The 18,376-nt window shown below is 33.7% G+C and overlaps 1 protein-coding gene across 8 annotated transcripts in view; it reads right to left on the bottom strand.

Annotated features, from left to right (window-relative positions):
• Positions 1–18,376, bottom strand: part of VMP1 (vacuole membrane protein 1) — a 106,023-nt gene that overhangs the window by 6,579 nt on the left and 81,068 nt on the right. For 6 of the 8 annotated variants that reach the window (XM_039885817.1, XM_039885816.1, XM_039885810.1 and 3 more), the window contains 2 exons: positions 16,871–16,987; positions 12,003–12,064 (listed from right to left, as the gene is read on the bottom strand). In XM_039885817.1, the coding sequence (XP_039741751.1) occupies positions 12,003–12,064; positions 16,871–16,987 (179 nt within the window). Of the gene's footprint in view, positions 1–4,921; positions 4,992–12,002; positions 12,065–16,870; positions 16,988–18,376 lie in introns of all 8 variants that reach the window. The other 2 variants (XM_039885814.1, XM_039885815.1) reach the window with 1 other exon arrangement.

Here is an 18,376-nt window from a genome sequence, read left to right as displayed (position 1 = left end):
GGAGGAGAATGAACACATAGAACTATTTTTCAGTCAACTGTTGGACTTAAATATGCTTAAACTAGCCTTGTAAATAGCTACTTTTCTCTAGGTAAAAAAGCCTTAAATCAAACAAACAAACAAAACAGAAAAGAAACCCAAAAATCGATCTCATCTCCTTGCTACAGACCTTAAACATAGTAGGCGGAAAAAGCTTTATAGATACTAATATCTTGATATTTATATTCTTGGAACACATTAAAATTTTTCAGGTAATGTAACTCATTAAAAAACAAATTTTCAACAAATTATTCTAATGGCAGTTTTTGAACTTTTGTTAATGATTTAATAAAGGAAAAAAACAAACCAACCCTCAGAAAATGCAAACAAAAGAGGGGGAAAAAAGTAAAGTAAAAAAACCACAGAAATCCAACCACCCCCCCATCCCCCATCAGAGCTCAAAAGAGGTTTCTTGGGAACAATATTTTGCCATGCTTACATACCTAAGTATGTGTTAAACAGAAACAAGACAAACTTCTTTGCAAAATTTTATCAAGGGCCCTGACCAATATGCAAACAAAATCTATTATTTTTCTGTAGTTTTTAATACGTATATGACTTTACTTCTGGAAATAACTTATCTGATAAGACATATGCATTTTAACTTCTCCCCATGTTGACCCATTATAAATAAAGATCTGCTTTATTCTCTGTACCCACAAAACCAGAAAACCATCCAGAGGAAGCATCACAACTGGCAGAGATTGCATAGAGTGGGTGGTGTGATTACTCCAGTTTCTCACAATGCTTAAATTTTCATTTGTGGGTTAGTCCTGAGCACACACCCATTCCAAAAATTCATCCGTCATTATTCCTGTTTTCAAGGGACTCCTTTCAAATTGTGTAACTCTCAAACTGGTTCACCAGATACAAGAAACATATCATTTGATTTACTTCGAATCTCTTCATCACAGAGATAGTCATCGAAGTAGGACTTGCTATTAGAAGACCTGAAATTTTCCTGTTCATGATTATTTGGATTTTTCCAGCCAGGTGTGTGTTTTTTGTTACTATGTGCCATTGTAAAGTTGGGGCACAATGCTTAATAACACAGAAATAACATGAACTTAAAAAAAATTGATTTGTCTTATTGTTTAGCCCTATTTACACAGGGCCTATATAACGTTTAAGCAGTTGAAATGCTTAACAGAATTAAATGAGTATTAATCAAGTAAATTTTTTATTTACTATAGGCTTTGTTCCCTTCTTACCACTTTTTTTGAGGATCTTAGCATTAATGTGATCATGTGGGTTACACTGGCTTTCCCAAAAACATACTGTCTGTCGTGGTTTCCTAGTATGTTCTAGAGGGTAATAAGCCTTTATCTTTCTTAGAAGAAAGTGTGGGCACAATGGCTTTTACCTTCGTTTCACTGTAAGTACTTTGAGGATGATTTATTTTACATCCCTCTGATGGTTACTCAGAATGTCTAGGGTATTATTAGTCAAACCTTTGACAGCTTGTGAATGTGAGAATATGTTTTTAGAATAAGATTCAAGTCAGGGGTAGTATTAAAGAAAGGGAAGAGAAGGGTTTAATCAATTCTACTGCTGCTATAATTAAGAAAGCATAATAGAGACCTTTTGAAATAGACTGCCAGTAATGACCAGTACTTTTCAATGCATCTTTTAAGAGCAGAGGAGCCTAGACCAATGGTCTGCAAACATTTCTGATATATGTATATATTACTTATGCAAATAGTAAAACACACAAAAGCAAGTTAAAAAGCACAAAATAAAGATTAAATTAAAAAAATTAATTTAAATGGCTTGCTAATTATAATGGCAATCATGCTATCCTTAGTGACAATTTAAAAGCATATTATATATTTGTCCTTTAATTATCAATTAAAATTGATAATTTCTAAATATTTTGACTGACTTCTATAGACATATACTAGGAACGGGTGAAATGTTAACGTTGCAACTTTGCTGTTTCTTGTGAGTATGTTAATAGTATTATCTTCCTTCTACTATTTATAGGAAATTTTAAGCAACCTGTCTGTGAGAGTTAGTTTAATTAAAACTAGGAATAAATCTGATTAATGAAGATAGAAAAAAAATAACTGCAGCATGCCTATTGTAAGCTCCTTTTTGTATTGTGGAACCCCATTCTTCCTCTAGTTTATTTTTATAATCCATGATATATAATTTTCTGGCATGTGGATTGAGGGAGGGCCAATCAGACTGATGGTAAACTATATTCTCCACATATGTACAGCCTTATAAATTTTACATATATGTACTACTATATGTTACAAAAAAATACACAGAAAATAACAAAGATTAAAATAAATATAAATATTAGTTCTATAATTTTAGTTCCACATGATAGTAGAGACCACTGGTTTAGACGATGAAGTTAAATTGCAAGGGGTACAAATATTATACCTTGTTCCCAAAAGGTAAAACATATCTTAAGACTTAGTAGATCAATTCAAGGCAGGACTGTTAGGTAATATATTAGAGAGAGATAGAGAAAAAAAAAGAAGCTATTTTTATAAAGATGTGGACTAGATGTCTCTTTTTTGCTCATCCTTCTAACATGCCACTCTGAAAAGGACCTTTAACAATCTGGATAGTCAAACCTTAGAAACCCTGTGCCCCCAGTTAAAACTTATAATTATGTTTCATATAAAAATCAGGATCTTTAGAATTTTCTCAATTGAGCATTATTGTATGTAAATCAAAGGTCAAATTTATCCTGTAACGCCATAGAAATCTATCAATTGAGATCTGGCCCAGGAGCATAGGAGTAGAGCCCTAAACAGAAAATGGTCCTCTTCTAGACTGAAGCCAACAGACTCTTCTGCTGAATAGACTGAATTTTACAATCACGGTACTAGTAGGATATATTTTCAGGGATGAAATCAAAAGCCCTCCCCATCCCATCCCCACCACATGCTGATCTGTTTCCTGTACAAAAGAGGCAATTACAATGACTGTATGATAGTTTGGTAACAAGATGGATTAGCCCTTTCTTGATAACAGTCTTATTAATAATTCTTTGTTTTCAGAAATGTACACATTTTAGTCACACATTATAGAGTTAAATTTTCCTCCCCACCCCCCATGCAGTGATCTAAACAGGCTTAACGGTTAGTATTTTAATGAGTTGTCATTTCCTGTCTGATAACGATTCTCACAGTATTTAACCACCAGTTTCCCTGGGGCCCAACCAGTACTAGAGCTCTATTCACGATGACTCAGAATGGATCTCAGACTCCAGGCCTGATTCAACAATGATAGATTGCCCTCCAAATGAAACTGTCTGTCCTCCCAAGGTAGAAAGCTCTGGAGGTGGGGAGTGGGGAGTTTATCATGCAATCTTTCTGAAAAAGCCAAAGGCCATCGTGCTGACTTCCATTAATATCTGTAGCCTTCCAGTCCTCAGAGATTAGAGAAAGAAAAAAGGAGAAAAAAACTGATATCTAATTAAGCCAGGAATATGACAAGTAAATGAACTGATGCTAACCACAAATAAACTTATATTTAACCTAGTATAAATGGGATCCAGTAATCAATCCTGTTTGACTTGAATGAAAGTGTTATTCATTTTTCCATTTAATTGAAGTTGATATTATAAGAAATATTGGTAACTGATGTATTCTATTAGCATTTGGATCTGAAATGTGGTGGCCTACCTAAACCAAATTCCTTTTTACCTGAAGATCTTGAAGAGTATCTCAAAATAAATCCAGAATAAAAATTATGCAATACATAAGCAATCTAGGACTTTATCACATATACAAGTTTGGGTTGACAGTCTCTGTTTAAAATACGTTGTGATTCAACCTCAGGATTTGGAATTAAAACATCTTGAATTTCATCTGCATCTGTGCCCCTTTCAAATGATTAAAACCTCTTTTGTACTCAAGTTAGTCCATTGTGTGCTGAGTAGTATTATAAACACATGACACCATCCATTTCTTAGCAGCTGTGTAGAAAGAAGACCGCCGCTTTACCTAGAAACATCAGGTGTATTGTTGCTACTGCCTCACAGCATATTTCTATTATAGGGGTCTTTCAAAAAAAGAATCTGCAATTGCCCTTGTATTTGGAATTGTAGTCTATTAAAAGTCAAAATAGAGGTAAGATCTCTTTATAATTAGCAGCTACTCTTTGAAATATGCTATCATTAAAGGGAAGCTTTTGAAAACAAAACCTCTTTTCACAATGGACTTGAGCAGTAGGAGCCGAGCAGGCATTTATTTATGTTAATGAATGAGGCCAGAGCTAAAGGAGCGGTCTATGAGAACTAAGTAAAAGTGATTGGCTGCCAAAACAAAACTTGTTAAAAATCAACTGATTTCAGTTACAGAAAATGACAGACTGGTGGCAGCTTTATATAGTGACAAATCAATCTGTGACTGGCTTGAAGACCCACTGAGTTCTAAGAATGAAATGAACAATAGGGACCCACATCCCCAAAGGTCAAGAATAAAGAATAGTTTGTAGAATTTTAAATTTAAGGTGAAACGGCACAGGAGCTTACTGGCCTTTAGATCATTCGAAGTGGCATGATGATGAGTGGATTAGAAAAGTGACAGTACTGACTGGATTTCAATGTCATCTAAGAACAATCTAGTTATTCCAACCATTACTTAGGCAGAAAATCACTACAGTAGATAACTAAGAAAAAAGTCATGATCTCTGCTTTCGATGAACTTAATCTAGTAGAGAGTAATGAGAGAAAAAGATCCATCTAAACCTTCAGTACAGAACAAGTAGGTTTCTCTCTCAAAGTAACTCTGGCAGTAACTTGTTTCAAGTGTGAACGAGAATGGACAGAAAGAATTCATGCTGATTCCCTATCAAATTCACAAAGCAGCCATTTGAAACTGATACTTCTCAACCAAATTTTCAACTTCAAGCAGATTACCTCACTGCCTTCTATAGTGCTCCCCCCATTGTTCCTCTTCTCTCTCCCAAAAGATCTTAGAATCTTCACTCTAGTTTTGAAGGAGATGTGATTAAGGACAATCAATCCACTAAGGCTTTTGATTCTATCTCTTTTCATCTTACCATTTACATGAATTTAACTTCTCTGTGCTTCAGTTTCTCCATCTGCAGAGTGGTAGTACCTTATAGGTTTTGTTATGCGTATTCAATAACAATGTATGTAAAACATCTGGCGCAGTAGGTGCTTACTAAATGCTAATTTCCAACCCACATCCTTCCTTTTTTCATTTGTATTTTCCACCTCTAGCTTTTACTAGTCTTTCCCTCAGCCTAAATTACAGAGGTCTCTCATAATAATGCATGAATGAATTCATTGAGTCAACAAATATTTACTGAAACTTAAAATGTGTCAGGCATAACCTTAGCCTGCCTTTTCCTTTACCCAACAATTCTATGAATATAGAATATAATTGCATGTTAGTTTTCATCATTTTACAGAGGTGCTCTAATTATGGTTAACAGTAACCTAATAGGAACCTCCATTTCTCACCTAACGGTCTACCTCCAGAATTCCTTTTTAATCTTTAACTATGCTGTCTCCCAATATTTGTAACAGAAATATAAAAGAGTTAAGAGTTAAAAGAGAAGATAACAAACTACACGAACAGAACATGAAAAGGAAGGCGTTTTCTACTGTTACAAAACAAAATTCAACTGAGTAAATTTTAAAGATCTTATTGGCTTTATTCTACATTTCATGGGTTGGGTGGCATCCCAACTAGCCGACAGAAAGGAGCTCCAAAGAGCTGTATAAATGAAAGACTATTATGGGCAGGAAGATGGGACAAGGAAATTACTAGCAAAGAGTGGATTGTTTCAGGCAAGGTCACCTTCTTCTAGGGGAGGCCAGAGTCATTACTAGTGCTGACCAGGTAATTACAGATTGATTGGTTTAAGATTCCACTCCTGAGAGGTTGAAACTGTAATTAAGTTAGGTATTAAGTCTCAGCTTGGTATTGTGGGCCTAGACAAGTGACTCCATTTTGAGCCTGTTGTCTCTTTTTTAAACACTACTTAAATTAAAAAAGATAATGTTAAAATCAGTGTGTACAAGTGAATCTCAGCAGCTTAAAATCTATGTATCCTTTTTCAGTTAATACAAATATTTGCGTTCCTCACTTCCATAACTCTGATTATTTTAAGATAATCAAAGTCAAAGAGAATCAAGTACATGAGGCATTACATATTTTAAAATGAAAGAATAGATTTTCTTTCTGTAGAAGAAAAAAATCCAAGCCAACATAGCTCATTCTGATCACTCACCATAGAGTGAAGAACAAGAAACAGCATTAAGATTCAAACACTTAATTACCCACTGGTTAAAATGATCTCTCTGCCACAGGCAAGTTCATCTCTGAGGTCAAACATCAAGTTTACTCAGAAACAGGAGACAGCAAAGAAGAGCATGGAACATTCTGTATCTGGTAAAAAGTCTCTGCTCCAGCCAACCCCATCCCCCAAGTTCAATGACTGAGCTATGGAAACTTTCTTGTGTGGTAAAACTGGGGACTTTGTCTTCTAATAAGACCCTGGCAACCTGACAATGAGCCAATGTTCTGCATATGGTTTCTTACGGGTCATATGCTTAATGTTATTCTCTGGAAATTCTCATCTTTATTTGGTGAGACTACCAGAACATGTCATTTCAATCATAATTTTAAAATTAGACTTGGTTCTCTTTAAAAATATGTTCCAGGTCTCTCATTGGAGAAAGTCTAAACTTGAATAAAAATCAGTATTAAATCTAAATAATAATTTTAAAAGACCGCAATAAATATAATGCCTCTGAAGCTCTAAAGTTCCCTGGTTCTTGGTTCTATCCCCTGACTTATTTCAACCCAGGACACCAAAGAGTTAAAAACTCCATTACATGCCTAATCTTTTTTCAGAACATTCTTTCAGTCTTCCCGCCAAGCATACCATAAACCAAAAAGCCTTTTCTGAAGGCTATTATTTGTATTCTAACCTCTCTCAGAATATAACCGATTCATTACATCTGTTTAGATTTCCATATATAACTAGGCAACCCGTTGATTTAGGAATAGATAATAGGAATACCTTTCCCTAAAACTAATGACACTGGCAATTACTTTCCAGAACTGTCCAATAAATAACTACTAATTATTATTTCCAAGGAGAATCATTTACTTTTAAAATTATAGTAAATTCTGAAAGCAAAGCTTACATTATCTCTGTGACCTTAGTAGTATCATATGAAGACATACCATACTAAAAATATCACAGGCCAAAAGCATACTTAGGGTATCATATTTAGCTAGGCCACACCATAGTTACACTAAGACTAGAAGCACTTTGGGGAAGGAATATTTCCTTCAGTCATTAGTACAGCATTCAAACCTATATAGAATTAATACTAAACCTCACCACCAGAGATGTAATAGTCAACACTAACTCTTTCCCTGACACCTGGTGGGGAGGTAAGTAGCCTGGCCTGCCAGGCCACAGGCAAACCTGTGGTGAGATTTTGCCCAAATATGGCCCTAGACAAAACTAAGTTATATTAAGTTATCAAACTAATTTGTCAAAACTAAAGGTTATTTTGTTTATGTCCAAGCTCTCTTTTATTTACCTTTTTCCTCTTTTGTGTTGTCTCTTTCATTATACCCTTAGGTTCCTTACTATGTGCTCATCTATCCTACACTAAGAAATGCTCATATTTGTTCAAAAGAGCAAAAAAAACATGAAAACATTCCAAGTGTCCGTCAATGGGAGGGTGGATGAATAATTACATAGCAGTCAGAATGAATAATCTTCAGCAATACACAATAACATTAGTAATATAATAAGTGAAAAGTCCAAAAGAGTACATATAGTATAAATCCTTTTATGAACTAAAAACTAAATTAAAAATTATATAAGTGAGTTATTTATAACCACTCAGAGCCCATTTCCTTATTAATAAAAGGGGGATAAATAACCATCATATATGGCTGTAATTAGAAGTAAACAATAATACTAAAATTGATGTAGAGTGCTCATTATGTTAAAAAACAAAAAAAACCAGTATCCTCAAGAATCATTTGTGTGACAACATGGATGGACTTGGAGGGTATTATGCTAAATGAAATTAGTTAGAGAAAGACAAATACTATATGATCTCACTTATATCTAAAGAACAAAATAAATGAACAAAAGGAAACAGACTCATAATTACAGAGAACAAACTGAGGGTTGCCAGGAGGGTTGGGGGACTGGGTGAAAAGGGTGAAGGAATTAAGAAGCACAAATTGGAAGTTACACAACAGCGATGGCGATATAAAATGCAGCACAGGGAATATAGGCAATAATATTCTAATAACTATGTATGGTACCAGGTGGGTACTAAACTAATCACCTCGTAAACTATATAAATGTTTCACTACTATGCTATATACCTGAAACTAACAAAATAATATTGAATATCAACTGTAATAGAAAAAAAAAAAAAAATGAAGTATCCTCATGGAAAGAAAATAATTATTTGTATAATCTTTAATGAAAACCTGTGTCCTGGTTGAAGGCATTTTACTGATCAGAGAATAAAGAAATAAGTACATTAAGAAGAAGTAGGCCTTCCCTCAATCTTCCTTGACAGCACATAAAAACAGTCACCTAGTAGTTTACCCTTCCATCCACAGTCAGTAGAAATTTTGGAAAATGAGACTGAGAAAAGAGGCAACAGAAAACTTGAGAGGAAAGGCATTTTTAAAATACCCATGTCTTGGAAAGTTAAATTACTGATATAAGTATGTTTCAACTAAACTATAAAATATTTTGAACATTTCACATTTTGACTGGAAACTGAAAAGGTTATTAGTAGCCTCCTAAACTGGAGAAAAAGAAATGCTACTCAAAAGAATGCTACTCAACTCATGTTGTTAGAAAGAACAGCAAAGAGAAGTGGACACAAGCTTATAAATAACTATGGCAGACAGAGTTTATATTCAAATCTAGATTTCTTTTGTCCAAAGCCTATGTGCTCTATTCCAAACTTAACTAGTTTAGTTTGATGATTTGCTATACCATTTAGAGTTTCAACAGTGTGAAGAGGGAGAATTAATAATCAAAGGAGAATGTTTCTACAGCAAGCTAATGGCAGTATTTTGAGTTCAACTCAACAATGAGTCTAGAGAATCAATTTGGCTGTTCTCCTTCCCTTTTCCGAAATAAACTGCTAAGCAACTTATAATAATATAAAATAATTTTAGGTCTACTAAAAATTCATTCTCCTTATTTAACCTAATTTTTAGTTTAGGTTTGGTGAGTCTATTTATTAATTATCATTTGAGCACTTATTATTTATACGGTTTAATATACTGTCTCAAAAATAAATTGATGAAGTAATACCTGTAGACAATGTTGGGGAAAAGATGAAGATATGAAGACATTCCAACATCTGTTTTCTGAAGACAATTTTAAAAATATGACACCACCCATCTAATAAAAATCAGAATCCAATAGGTCTTGAATATCTTAGAATAATTTTATGTGAAACCATCTTTAAAAAGAAAGAATCACTGGATTGTTTTGAGAGGCTGTGCTAGAGGAGATAGTTAAGAGAAGGAACTCCTGATTTTGAAAAACGTAAGAAATTCTAACTTTAAAATGTTGGTTTAAGCTGAAGGATATATTTATTTCTATTTACTGCAGATAAATAACTTCTTAGAAACTCCAAAGGCTAGAGAAACAGAAAAATCTGGGCTATACATATAATTTGCAAATTTTTACTGGCCAGATCTTTATTTAGACACCATGTGTTCATTTGTTCACCGGGTTATTTATCTAGCACCTGCTATGTGTCAATTAAGATGCCAAGTGCTGTGGACCCAACAGTAAACAAAACAGGAATGGCCTCTGCCAATAAGAAGCTTACTGGTTAGTGGCAGAAGGACAGGAATCATATCCCTTCAAACATAAATGTAAAAATACCACTGTCAGTGCATGTAGTATATACTGCTGTGAATAGAGGTCCCTAGGAAAGAGGTCCCTACTCAAGGAAGCCATTTTGTAAATGTCAGAGCCAAAATCTAGAGGACGTTATCTAGACCAGTGATTCTCAAGTTGGTAACGGTAGTGTTTGTTTATTTGCCATAAGACATTTGGCAACGTCTGGAGACATCTTTTATTGTCATAACCAGGAGATACTACTGGCATCTGATGAGTAGAGAACAAGGATGTACCTAAATATTTCACAATACACAGGACAGTCCCCCACAACAAACAATTATCTGGCCTAAAATGCCAATAGTGGCAAGGTTGAGAAATCTCAAACCAGGCAAAGGAAAAAATACAAGCCAAGACCAGTGGTGGCAGACACAAACAGAGAAAACTACAGCAGATAAGATAATACATGGCTTTACAGACCATGTTAAATTTTGCTTTACTTAAGAATAAAGAGGAAAAAAGTAGAGTTTCAAGAGGAGGGGCTGCAGGGGTAAGGACAGTGGTGGTGACTTGCTCAGATTAAGATTTTTAAAAAGTCACTAACTGCAGTGTGGCAAACAGATTGGAAGGGAATGAAAACTGGATGTGGGTGGATGAGACAAGTCTAACTCATCTAACTTCTTAGAAACTCCAAAGGCTGGGGAAACAAAAGGTGGTAGTGGTGAGGTTGTAGAAGTCACTGAGAAACTTTTTTCTATAAGTGTTCAGTATGGGACAAGGAGAAAGGAAGAATGTAGGGTGCAGAGAGCAGTCACTCCTACAATGTGTGGGTATGTGCTGTAGTTAAGCTGTATGTCCTTTAGAATTCTCTCAAGGTGAAACAGTAATCTCTAAGAACAGATGAAATGCCTTGTTTGTATTTAAAAAATAAAGGACAAGAATATTCTTTCTGAATGCAATGTATGGTTACTTGTAAACCACTTTATTTGTAAGGTTCAGCAACAAAAAACTGCAATAATTAAATTTTAATGCACAAGCTATAATCCATAATTATAATCAAAAATTAGGAAGTAAAACCAATGACTGGCTCCACTAAGTATATTCTTAAGAATGTTTTTCCTCAATTATTACATTAAAAACTAAATAGAAAATATTTAAAATGATTTTATCATAAAACATATATACAGAAAAGAGGAATATATAATGTATGGTTTAAAGAATAATAAAACTAATACACATGAACATATCTCTAAGTGATAATTTTTTTTATAAAGAGCAAAATTTTTCATAAATGTTTTCTTTTATAATGGCTTTTAAGATAAAGATTTATGTTAAAACTACATAACGGGCATTCAACTTAACACTTTCCACTATTGGGCGGTTATGCTATTAAATGAAAAGAAAACCTCTCATTTGTCAAAACTAAATAAAAAATCATATATTAAAGTTTCATTTAACATCTGACTGTATTCACATTCTAGTTGATAGTTAATTTGATTAATCAAACAAAATGAGTCTGTCTTTACTGTTTCATCAAAGTCCACAAATTTGTAACATTATCATTTAAAGCATATGTTAAAACTGGTCTTCCTTCTGTAAACACAAAAATAAAAGCTTTGGAAAGTAGCTTTTTAATATGGCCTGATTTTTCTACAGTGAAGTAACAGGTTCATAACATATTTTGATAATATTATGCCATCTGATTGTTTTATTTAATGAAATATTAATATTTTATGTAAGGCTTGTATTTAAATTAAATGCAACTGTGTATCTGGCTAAAAGTCATAGCACAGTACTAAAGCACTGTTAAAGTGTCATGGCACACGTGCCTTTTATATAAAGAGAATTTATTTCTTTAGAAGGGCAAGTCTCAAACTCCAAAACTTCTTTTAAATCAAGAATTACGTGACTTGAAACATGTTTGGTTTATAATTAAACAAGGATAATCTGAGCTTCTTCCTTCCCTGCTGCAAGGTCTTCTTCAATTTAATAACAGGGTAAAAGACAGTTCCTCAAAAAATAGATTTATCACAATAATTCTATCCCAATAAAGTCTTTTATACATTTCCTCCCATTCAAACAGCAATATTAATATTAGTCCTCAAAGAATTACTCACCCAATGAAAGCCACCATCTGCTCCACTATGTGTTTGCTGAATGTTATTATAACAAAGATTTTCTGTAAAGAAAACACCAATTAAAATAAATATTTCTCTTATCCAAAAAATCAATATAAATTCATAATTCTGATAACGGTCTTAAAAAAGTGAGGTGTGTTCCTAATTGCAATTTTTAAAATTCTTTATAAAAAAACAAGAAACACAATTTCCTGCCTACTTTGTATTTTAAAGAGGTTTTTCCTTTAAGCACAGTTCTAGTCTTACTAGGATACATGACCGTGTCTGAGGGAAAAGCATGAGTCACAAAACCCAAGACTGGGTGGACATTCGACATGTTTTATGTATCTTAGAATGGTGTATACAACTGAAATCTAGGCTCCCATATAGCCCCCACCACTGAAATTAAAGCTGATCAGCATGATGGCAGGGGTCTGGGCTAAATTTAATACAGAGAATCTTGAAAACACTGTACGTCCTTCCTGGAAAGTTTTCATAGAAGTATCATGAAAGTTCCATTCTAAGATACTGAATGAGCTTGGACTTTCAGGGTGAGGGTATAAAGCAAACAAGAGATTATTGAGGATCTTTATCAGACCTGGGTCATTTTCAATTTGGTGTTATTGAGGTACTCTCCATTAGTTGAAGATGTTGATATCTTACCTTACTTACAAGTAAAGATGACTTAAGGGCTAATGGGTAGCAAATATTCTTAATTCAACAAATGTTACAAAAAGTACTTACTATGGATAATGTTAGGCATTATTAAGGGGTTTTAAATATAATGTATAAAGATAAAACTGGACATCCTTTTGGTAGTAAAAGCAATGTGTTACAGAAGTTCAGTGAAAGGTCACATTAAATACAATTAATTAGAGATTAAAGAAAGTGATAATAAAGTTTAGCTTTAAAGGACTGATAATAACTCTGATTAAATGTGAGTACTTCTAGATTCTCTCTTCGAATTCCTCTTAAACCCTTTAGTGCTTTGTTATTGTTTGTTAAATAATAACTTTAGCCTATGTAACCAAAGAGGAGGGAAGGGAAATAAATAACAATAGTTTTCTTTTTATCCATCCATTATAAACCTCAAGAAAGTGGCTACTTTAGACTAAAGCTTATTATTTTAGACAAAAGAATAATAAGGCAATGACATTTTCTTAATCAACATCCCAGTGTTAATAGAGACATTAGCAGCTGCACAGTATAAGAATATGAGTAAGGAAATGAGCCTAAAAGTTCATAGTCCTTTCTGGTGTTCATGCATGTGTTAATATGAAAAAGATACCTATCTCATGGAAAAAGAAAGCACATACAGATCTCAAACAGTTACAATACGAATGATGATTTCATAAAAAAATGTTACACAAATGGTGTATAAAAATTACGAGGCTAATAAAACTATTACAGATCATTTGAGGAGAAAAGCATTAATATGTGGGGGTCCTTCTAGTATCCAGACTAAAAGCCAGTTACTTGGAGCAAAAAATCTTCTACCATGAAACAGACTTAATGCTTTTGTCTCTCAGTGATCTCACTATCATAAGCTTTCCCTTCCATTATTTCCTAACATTCAAAATACTCCAATTCCCAGAGAATTACACAATTTCATTGCATGAAAACAAAACAAGACTTTCTTTTTTATATATAACAGTTTGAAAATTCACTGTTCTGGGCAAGACATAAATGTGTCAGACATTTAATAAGTCTCAGCGTCATTCAGGCTGTAGGTCTGAGTGGGGATTCTACCATATAAAAGGCACAAACCACTAAACAGACCACTTGACAATGTGCAGAGAGGTAACAAGGGGAGGGGAGAGTAGGAAAAAAAGATGTATAGAAAATTAATGGTAGCAGAATGAACAAAGAAGAACCTTCAATGGTAAGAAGAATCTTACAGACAGATTCATTATTTATTAAATATTTATTGAGTGTCTACTACATGACAGATGCTATTCTAGGCAGTAGAATAACTCAGTGAGCCAAGACACAAAAATTTCTGTCCATATAGAACTTATATGTGGTGGTAGGTGGGAAGGCAGAGAAGCAATAACCAACAAACGTAATAAGTAAATTACGTAGTACATGAAGTATTATCAGCGATCCCCAATTTTTTTGGCACCAGGGACCGGTGCTCCTAGGGCTGGGGAGCGGCCGCAAATACAGACGAAGTTTTGCTCACTTGCCTGCCACTTACCTCCTGCTGTGTGGTCCAGTTCCTAATAGGCCACGGTCCCACTGGAACTGGTCTGCAGCCCGGGGGTTGGGGACCCCTGTATACATGACTATGTTGACTTATCACCTTCATTATTAAAGTTTCTAAGGGTCCTCATATAGTCAGAGTACTTGAAATTGTCCAGTGGAAGGGGAAATCCCAATTTAATATTATTAGGTGGGCTCATTTAATATATTTAGGGGAGGTTTAACAGCAAAATATCAATAAAAATAATAATATTTATCAAGGAAAGCTGTCTAGTTTAAGCTGAGGAATAAAGAGAAGAGAACCAGAAGAGGAGACAAGTCTATTAGAATACAGAAAAATCTGTGCATGGTGCTTTCCCTTGTTATTTCAGAAATAGTTTATATATAATATTTAATATAAATACAATGTCTGTATTACTCATATCACTTACTCAAGGAATGAGAAATGTTTGTTGCCCTGAGCTACACCTGGATGTACATCAAGTGACATGCCTTTAGAAAGTATATCTCTCTGATACAATGGAACATAGTAAACATATCCCATGATCTGTTTAGTGAAGGAACTCGGATTCTTTCCTTTCAGAAACACAGATGGATTTTAGCTTTTTTCTTCCACATAGAAACAGGAAATGAGCTTTGACTTTATAGAGTTTGGTTTGAATTCATAGGCCTTAGGCATGTATTTTATCTTTTCTACCACTCAATTCCCCATCTACAGATAATAACCACTTCACAGAATTGTTCTGAGATAACCAATGCCAATTGCTTGGCACAGGTCCTGATAAACAGCAGCCATCAAACAATTTAGTTTCCTTAATCATATAAATAATTTAAAGTTAAGAAGGCAATGCAAAAGACTGGAAAAAACACTGAATTTGAAACCAAAAGACTAGGGTTCAAATTCCAGCTATTACTTACTCTCTTAGGCAACTATTACTTATTAACCTCTGTAAGTTTGATAATTACAAAATAGGAGTAATAATTTTTCTAACCCAAGATTATAATGATTAAATCAGATGACATACCACAAGTGCTTCAAAGTATGAAGTACTATATTAAAAAAATTAAGCATTATCATAACTTGAAAAAATCTACTGAGAATGTTTTTAAAACAGATTATTTTTGAATATTCTGTAACGGAGGGCCTGGTAAATAGCATATATAATCACTAAAGGTGCTTTTAGCATAAATTTTACTATAATTTATAGAAAATCACTACATAAAGCAGGGTGATTAAGTTTATGGATTCCTAGAGAAGTTACTGTTATCAAGGGAATTAAAATAACCTGTTATTGTTCCTTAGGTATCAATACTTTCAGAAGATTTCAAAAAGCTAAATGATAGCTTTGTTCTTCCCCTAGAAGAACTAAAAAGATTACAGAAAACATTACCTTCAGATACATTGCGAAATAATTTATTACTCACCACCATATTTTATTACTTGAAAAATCTTGTTATGGTATTTTAAATCTTAACCAAAGTAATTAGCATTCTAATATTTAAAAAACTTATGTTCAGTGAACAATATACTAAGTAAGTGTAAGTGGGAGAAAATATACTCCTTAAAGGAGAAAAAACATATCCTTGAAATTCTGAGTGATTATCATGGCAGGAGAGTAGAGGACAGGTTCAATAAACTCATCTCAAATGCCAAAATCCAATATTAGAAACTGGGCAGGTAGAAGCAGCTGAAGTTTTTTTATTTCATTCTTTTCTTATAAGAACTACAAATAGAGAGGTGTTAGGAAACTTAGGGGACAGATGTGCTTTTAATTATTAAGAAATCATACAGGGCACAGACATTACTCACTGTTCTTGACTCTCCTTTGGTGAATGCCTCTTTGTTGCAAACCTCATTGATTAAGAAATTCTTTCCAGTTTAATTTTATTTTATTCTAGAGAGATTTGCCCTTAGAAGGAAACAAGTCACATCATAGTCCTAGAAGCACATATCCACGTCCCGTCATTTAAGTTCCTAGTCTCTTTTCTCTCTTCTATTCACATAGCACACACACACACACACATACACACACACACACACACACACACACACACACACACACACACACTTTTCTTAAAGATTTTAAGAATGACTTTGAGTACTAGCAGATTTTCATTTCTCTAACCACAATCCACATCTTTTTGCCTCTTCTGAGACCTTTTTCTTTCCTATTCTCCCCCACACTAACGTCTGGTTGATTTTCTATAAAAGATAATGGTATCTTGAGAGGAAGTGTTATATACAGTGTATGAAAGAAAAGTAAAATTAGTAAAAGGCAATATTGTCCCAGCTCATGGTCAGTAAAGATACATTTTTTGGATTATGTATGTGAAAATGATATGCATTTTCCTATGAGGGAACACTGTATTTTGTTTGGTAAAAATCTTAGACAAATAGTTTCACAAGGCAGTAAGTGAAATAAAGAGAGGAAGAAAGAAGGCAAGTAAGAAAACAAGGAGAAAAATAATAAAGGGGCACAATTTTCCAACAGGGACAGGGAACACCTGCACAAAATTCATTTACCTCTGAATGACATATCGTGGTTGAATAATTAAGCAAACTAGCAACCAAAAGAAGCAGAACCAAAATCTTAACAATTTACCTTGGAATGAGCCAAGGTAATAGGCTCACCATCATTAGGCAGGGGATAGAAGGGTATAATTACCTGAATATGCATTTTAATTATTGCTTTTCCAATCAGGGTTGCACCAAAGAAAGTCCAAAAAGGTACAAGAAAGTGTCCACATGTTATTCCAGCCAGATCAAATAGTGGATTTGGAATCTAAAAAAAATTAAAATGGGACTTTCACATTTCTTCAAAGAACAGTAATTTTACCATGTATAGATAAAGCCTTATTTACACTGCAAAGGGAAGTATGGGTTCACTGATCAGTACTAGACAGTTCAGAGGGGTAGGCAAGTATTCTAACGTGTCTGTAAACAAGGTCTCATATTCTTTGCAGGCTGTTGTTCAATCGGTTCAAAGCAAACTCTGCAGTCCTTTTGCTTGTATTACTTATGGCTAATGTTCCCTAAATACACCTTTTTTCTATCACATTATAATTGTATAAAGCCAATGGATACATAGGAATTTAATACCATTCAGTAGATACTTTAGATACTTAACTATTTGAGAGCTGTTTTCTAAGGTGAGGCATAAATGAAGAAAAAGCCTTAAGGTCATTTCAGCAGTTATTAAGGTTTGAAAATCATTACTGAAAAAAGAACATCTATAGCAAACATTCTTGTAAATTCACAAATACATTTATAGGTTGATGTGTTTTTACTTCTCAGTGTAAAAATGTTCATTATTTGTATTTTATCTTATGAGAGCCCAAGGCCATGGGGTCGTGTGATATATTTTAGAAAGAACATCAAGTGTGGAAGTACAAGAGCGCTGATTCAGATGTTTTGAATATGGAGTCCCAGACAAAGAAGTGATTCACAACAAATACCTTTTCCAAACATTCCCACATTTCAAAAATGCTAAAAGACAATTTCATGTAAAAATGCAAAGAAACCACAAGCTGTTTTTGAGTACTTCATCCATTTTTCTCCCATAGAAGTACTCTCTCTCCTTGTGGCTGCTGGCCGAACCATTTATGAGTCAATTAATTTATACAAATTTGTTTTTGAACTTTCAAAGAAAAGACTCATTGTTTAAAAGATATTTGTCACGTATGTTCTTTTGAAAACAGCGCAATTAGAATTAGAATTCAAGTATTCTTTTGTTAGTAACACTCGGATTCAATAACTCAGTTTTGTTTTTCCCATCCAAATTCAAAGCCTTTATGCAATTTCGTCTGTCTTACAACCAGGTAATAATATCATTTGCACAGTGTTACAACTGTCATTTTATTTTCTCATATGACTCTCACAACTCAATGAATTATAATTTTAATTATTTTCCTTTATTATCAGGCTCTACCTCATGATGAGATGGAAATTAATTTAAGGTATACAAGATATATAAATGAGAGTAGATAAGAATTAGAATTTGTTAACATGTTGGACACAGTGTATGTAAGACACTCTCATAATCAATGAGTTTGTTGTTACATGTGCATGTTATTTATTCTTTTTTTCAACTCCTAAGTACACAGAAAAGATTAGAATTAAAAAAATTAATAAGTAACTTTGAGATTTTTCCTCAACTACTTGTTTTATTTTA

Source organism: Pteropus medius, unplaced genomic scaffold (assembly GCF_902729225.1).
Source record: "Pteropus medius unplaced genomic scaffold, Ma_sr-lr_union100, whole genome shotgun sequence".
Lineage (NCBI taxonomy): Eukaryota > Metazoa > Chordata > Mammalia > Chiroptera > Pteropodidae > Pteropus > Pteropus medius.
This window is presented reverse-complemented; position numbering and strand designations above follow the sequence as displayed.